The 6,558-nt window shown below is 40.5% G+C and overlaps 1 protein-coding gene across 1 annotated transcript in view; it reads right to left on the reverse strand.

The window, feature by feature from the left end:
• LOC111238974 (eukaryotic translation initiation factor 4 gamma 1-like) overlaps positions 1-3,297 on the reverse strand; it is a 22,544-nt gene extending 19,247 nt beyond the window's left edge. Inside the window, exons 1-3 of the mRNA XM_022768718.1 lie at positions 2,876-3,297; positions 765-891; positions 589-675 (exon numbers count right to left, since the gene is read on the reverse strand). Of these exons, the coding sequence (XP_022624439.1) occupies positions 589-675; positions 765-839 (162 nt within the window). The 5' untranslated portion in view covers positions 840-891; positions 2,876-3,297. The remainder of the gene's footprint in view (positions 1-588; positions 676-764; positions 892-2,875) is intronic.
• Positions 3,298-6,558: the final 3,261 nt, after the last annotated feature.

Raw genomic sequence — 6,558 nt, forward strand, 5'->3', positions numbered from 1 at the left:
AAAAAAAAAAAAAAAAAAAAAAAAACTGCGGGTATGCGCAGATGCAGAATGAATAAAGAACAAATAAAGTCTGTGTGACTCCAGCTTTTAAAACATTGTGATCCCTCACAACGGGTCCTATATAGAAATCCACATTTGTAGAATGCAATTTGAAAGTCTTACTGGACCCCAAAACAAGTTAACATCATTCATCTCACAGACACTACAGCGTTCTCATCTAATTCTCTGACATGTGGGACTGAAAGCATGCATTCCACTAAGGAGAGCGAGGGGATGTAAGGAAAAGAGAGGGGTGTTAGTACCTGTTGGTGTAAAGTACGGGGCCCTGCAGCAAACTGGGAGGACAGCAGAAGAGAGGAAAGAAGTCAAGATTGACATTCAAGGAAAAAGATGGCAAATAGGCTTTAACAAGCACACACATACACAGATTTAGCCAAAGCCTTATAGCAAGAGAAGCCGGTGTCAAAGATCTTTGTTAAAGAGCGGGAAAGGAGGGGTTTTCATACAAGGCAAAACATATCAAATACTTATGAGTCTGAATGCAAAATCCTGAGTAAAAAGAAATAAAAAACATGCTGTGAACAATACCGGTCTTGGCTGTGGTGCAGAATTCATTTGTGGAGGTGGAGGGGTGGCAAAAACAAGAGAAGGGGGTTGCCCGGGGCCGTAGGCGGCCTTTAGAGGAGAGAATAGAGGAAAAAGAGATGTTACCAAACTGTAATCTCCTAAAACAATTTGAATTCTACAAGGTCAGTGGCTCTCACCTGTGTCAGTCCAGGGGAAGGGGCAGGGTTTGGGACAGAACTGGGTCCCGTTATAGGCTGTGGTGGTTTGTTCATTTCACGTTCTTTTATGGTTCTGCATTAGGGTGGCGTTGTGTTGCCAGCCTTTCTGAGGAAGAGAGGAGCAAGAAATACATAAAGAGAACAACTAAGCATTAACCAAGTATTAATCAAAAGCAATGAGATGAAATTACTTTCAATCCAATTTTTTTTTAATATAATATTTTACTAGAAGTGGTGTGGCATATCTTCATCACACATGATAATTGCAACCATATGGGTCAGATATCTGACAACACAGTGTGAGGACATGAACCACTAGTGTGGTAACATCTAACCAAGCAGTGAGGGTGTGGTCTGTGGTTTCGCCTACGATAACACGACCCCTCTCACAATCTTGATCACATGTACATTGCATGGCTCATGTGTCTACTCTTTTGAGCAGCTCATGTTAATGTTGTTTTTGGATACCTCATTCAAAAAGGATTGCAACAGACTCATGTGTGTTAACCTCCACCCACTACTGCCTATTGTCCGAGTAGAAAAATGGTTGTGGTGGCTATTAAAATCACTCCAAAAGAGGGGAATTTGACTTGCAATGGCTCCAGACCCCCTATGACCTCAATTACTGAACAGATGGTGCTCTAAAAAACACATTCCTAAACGATCATGACTTGGCCAAACAGCAAAAAGTTACTACTAATGGTGATGTCTTGCAGTGGTTTGGAGATGTACTTCCAGCTCATATGTGACAACCAATAAACCACTTGAACAGATCTGGTTTTGAGTGAATTTAAGAAAATGGATACCTCAGGTCAAAGTTCATTTACTGTGTTAACAGTGGCTACTGCCCCCTGGTTGTGCTAGCTACATGTGCAAATAATCCATCTCAATAACCTTTAGTCTATATCAATTTCAAAGCCTGAAAGCAGTTTTTTTTCTCAATATGATGAAATATTGTTCCACATGTGCTGGAACAGTGGAGACATGCGGGAATTAATATAAAATGATGAATGCTGCTAGCAGACGTGTCATACACCATCCACCTGCTGACACAGGAACTATCGCTAGCTGCTAGCTTGTGCCATGCTTCTTTTGGACGGGGCATCAATGCACAAAGCTACCATATGGCTCTGCCAGCAGTGATGGCCAACAGCCTTATGAGACGATATTAAATATGACAGGCACTCTAAGAAAAGACTACCACTGTGTCTTAGCCAAGTTATAACATTAAAGGTATTTTACTGGCCCGCTAGCGAGGCAGCGTTCCCGGCCGAAGCAGGTTAAATCGTTAGCCAACAGCCGGCTAACATTACGTGTCCCACTATCAGAGACATTTCGCTTGGTTACGCTACGTGGCTCAACGCTGAGTCCACATTTAACCTTAACGTACACAGAGCCCAGATGGTATTACTGTGCCGATGGACGGTGTGTTTACTAATAAAAACCCGAGAACAACATCTAAGCCGGTCGTGACAGAAATGTTGCAACACTTGACACCGATTAAGTTACAGTTGAGCTATTGTTGGTTAACGTTAGCGGTTTAGCCCAACCCTGTCCTCCGAGGTGTATTTAATTACAGGCCCAACAAGCTCCACGGGCACAAATCATCAACCTGGCGTACATCCGGAGCTAATATCGTGCGAAAAGGGCGAATAAAATCAGAGTCTGAATCAAACTGTCGCTAGGTGTAAAAACACAGTGGAAATCGCCTTTAAACTATGAATCGGTTAGCGTTAAGCCTATGAGCTACTGCCTCACGGAGCCTGCGATGACAACGATGACCATTAGCCACGAGAGCGAGTAACCCTGGCTGTCACTTCAGCTAACGTTAGGTTAACTTTAGCCAAACACTTGTCAAGATAAAATATCAATCGAACTGATGTTAACACATTCAGATTACACTGGTTTTATCCCTTCTTGTATTCTGGCCAAGATTAGCTGGCTAGCCCTCCCGGTGTGTGGATTGACAGCCGGCGGGGCCTGCTAACACCAGCTAACATTAAGTAGCCTGTGTGCCTTTGACAAAAATGCAGACAGGCTCCGGTGCACTTCAAGCTAGCACTACCACCTTTAGATATTTTTACCCTTACCGGGAATCAGTAGTGAATATGTTGTAAGATGTGAACTCGGGGGATCGGCCTCTGATCAGTCTTCTGTTACTGAAAGTAGTGGTGTTGTAGTTTCCTTGTCCTTTACTCCAAAAGAGAAATGTTGCCCTTTTCTTAGCTAATGACTTAGCGAGCTAGTTAGCTAACCGGCAGCCGGGGTGAGTGCTGCTGCTGTCACTTCGGTTTAAATCCCCGAACGTGCAAAAGTGACAGTGCTCAAAATCAAATAATATAGTACTTTGGGAGTACTACTGACAACTCCGATGGCCCCGAAAAAAGCCTCTGGACCGTAGGTCCATGATCAGGGCGTCGATGGTGACGGATTGCCGGTTCGGTACGTACACCACTGTCGTGTGAGGAGGCTCAGAGCGAGGCCATAGTGCGGTGTTTCTCGTCCGTGGAGCCGGTGCGCCTCCAAGTCGCATGGGTAACTTCCGGGAAAATTAAAATTTAATGCCGTTTCCTTGGTCATGTGATACAGGAGCTTCTGTCAGTTCATCAATCTAGGCCTTACAATAATCTGATGCTCAAGGTGAGGGATATTTATTGTAAGAAAATTCCTTTTAAAAAATCCAATTCCTCATAAACATAAAGAAATACATTTTAAAACTGTAAACGAAATTTGTCCTTCAAACGAACTCATCAGAACAAGGTTTATATTTCATAATTGTAACCAGTGCAACACAAATGTAGAAACAACAGAGCACTTGTTTTATGCTTGTGACATGATCCAGAACGTATGGAAATCCTTGCATGATGGGCTGAGCTCCAAATCTATAAATATAGATTTTCTCTCTTTCAAAACTATCCAGTAAAGAGTAATTTTGAAAAACAAGCAGATTGAATTTCTAGTTAATATCAGCATCACCATAAAATACTACATACATCACTTTCTCCATCAAAATTAAAAAAAAAAAAAAAGCCAGCTAATATACTATCAAGTAAATGAGAGAAATATGTCAAGTACAGCTGCAACAATTCGTTAATCAAAAGAAAATTACCCTGCAACTAATCTGATAGTCTATTTATCATTACAACCAAGCAAAAAATGTCAAACATTGTCATGTTTTGTCATGTTAAATGTGAGAAGATTTCATTGAAAATAAATTTCCAGCACAGCTGTAGCCATGGAGGGGGGAACCAAATCTGCTGGGTGGACAAACCCCCCTGGCAGATGATTGACACTTTACTCAGACTTTACGTGGGCTTTCTGACGGGTATAACGTAATAAAGACATTACTCAAGGAAGTGCAGTGTCAACTGTTTTTTGGATGAGCAGAATCTGCCAATCAGGTACAAAGAGACAGGTGAGGCTGACATGAGGCCAACTTGCCTCCCACCCATTTCCAAACCAACCAAAGCACCTTCTGTAAGCTCCAGCGGGCCTCTGCAGCATCATCAAACACCCGCCTCCAACCCATCTGAATCCCAGTCACACAGAGGCCCAAAAATGAATGATGTGGACCAGCCTGATCTCCCCAAGTCTTTCCCTGTCCTGCCATCCCATCCTCCTTCCCTTCCTTACTATGCAGCATTTCCCTTCTCTTTCCCTTTTACACCAATTAAGTTTGTATATGTAGGTTTTCTGCGGGTGCTCTGGTTTCCTCCCACAATTTAAAAAATTGAAAGGTGATTTGTTTGCAAATTGCAAATTTAAAGTTTAATTACGTGAATGAAACTTTGAATTTGCAAAAGCAAAATCACCTTTCATTAACAATAACATATGTAAAGAAATAAACTACAAAAAGAAGTCTGGGTTACTGCCCAACTGCCCAGAGTTCACACCCATAGATGGTCCAGCCATGTACTACGTTTATACCTAGTCTTGTTTTTTATTATTCTATGTTAATTACTTAATCACATGTAAGTTTAGACGGTTTTAACTTCAGATAATTAAGGTTTATTATGTGAATTCTTTGAACTAAAGATGTGATAACTGTACACCCACCAGCAGCAGAGGTGCCAGTCTTGCAAGCACTATAAGAGTGATCATGTTGCCAGGATGCACAAATGATGGGACACTGAACTGAACTGGAACATTGAGCTGTATCAGCGGTATCGATACTTTCGGGGTCGATCTGCAGACCCCTAATGGTGAGATTGTGTTTGTCACTCTTCTTCCTTGTCTTTAGAGCATTTTTTGATCTTGCCAACCTCAGTCTACCGAGGCCATGATAAAGTGACACAATAAAGGACCTTATCGTGTCACGTGAAGTATGATCTAGCTAAAGAAATGGCCCATGCAACGGAGATATTTTACTCTGGTTCTGCCTGATAGAAAGGAAAGCTAATTTGTACCAATGGTAAATAGATAAGGGAATACTGACAGTGGAAATAATAAGTGTTGCAACAGGCAGTCATTTTTGTTATCCAGTAATATGCTTATTTTCTTTATTGATTGACTTTTTTTCCATGAAATAGGAGAGTCCAAGGTTCTGTATTCAAATTGCATGTTGTTCCAAGAGTCTAAAACCAAAAGATAAAACACTGACATATGACTAGAAAAGCAGAAAATCCCCACATTAGAGAAACAGGATCAATCAAATGTTTCAGATTTTATTTGAGTAACAGAATCGATGAAGTGATTATCAAAAGTTGAGGATGAATTTTCTGTCAAATCAACTAATTGATTAGTACGGTATCATTTCATCTTTAGAAATGATAAATGTGGTGTGTAAAAGACAAACAGGACGCTGAACACTCAAACCAATCAATCAGACACAGTGGCCACGTGGGCCTCGGGTGGCCCCATGATCATTTTTGTCAGTTAGTTTGTGATAACTTGATTAACTGCTAACTTGTTTGAGAATATGCAGTATACTTAATGGAATCAACAATTATTTGGATAACTGATCAACTGTTTTAGAAATTTTTCGAGCAAAAACATCAACAACATTTGCTGCATCTCCCTTCTGAAATGTGAGGATTTGGTGCTCGTCTTTGTTACACATGACAGAAAACTGAATATCCTAAACTATTTAAATAGATCCCCTTGTGCCATGGGAAATTTTAACAAGCAATTTTTACTATTTTCTGACAGTTTATAGACAATGCAACTGAGAAAATAATTTGCAGGTTAATCAATAATGAGGGTAATCATTAGTAGCAGCTCTAAAAAGAATATACTGTAACTGAAATGATTAAGGTTCATCCTGCATCATTACCTGTGCAGTCTACCTGTTATATAGAGGGACCAGTGTTAAAATTTACATGGTGCTTATTTCTAAATACACTTAAGTCTAACCAAATTACCGCAAATGAATGTTAATGGAAACCTTCTTTTTTAAACTTAGGGCCTAGCGGGTTAATCCAGCCATGCCAGCAGCCTCAGCCAATGAGAATGGGTTTCTCTGTTTGCCTAATAATTGATTTGGATTTGGTCCATGTACTGTGAAATTTCTCTGTTAATAGATTTTGAATTGGAAGGAGATTTTTTTTTGGAGGCTTTTCAGAGCACACAAAAAGCACCGTGTCCAAAATCATTTGTGCAGCCCACTCAAACAGATTATCCCAAGAAGATGTTTATTTATTTATTTATTATTTAATCGCTTCAACAGTCTGTGCAAATGCAGCTGAAGGTGCAGACTGAAGAGGGCTGGTATATATTTAAGATAAATGCTTGAGGCATTACACAATTATGAAACAAAGCATACTCTCACCACAAA

Source organism: Seriola dumerili, unplaced genomic scaffold (genome assembly GCF_002260705.1).
Source record: "Seriola dumerili isolate Sdu_G_001 unplaced genomic scaffold, Sdu_1.0 BDQW01001821.1, whole genome shotgun sequence".
NCBI lineage: Eukaryota > Metazoa > Chordata > Actinopteri > Carangiformes > Carangidae > Seriola > Seriola dumerili.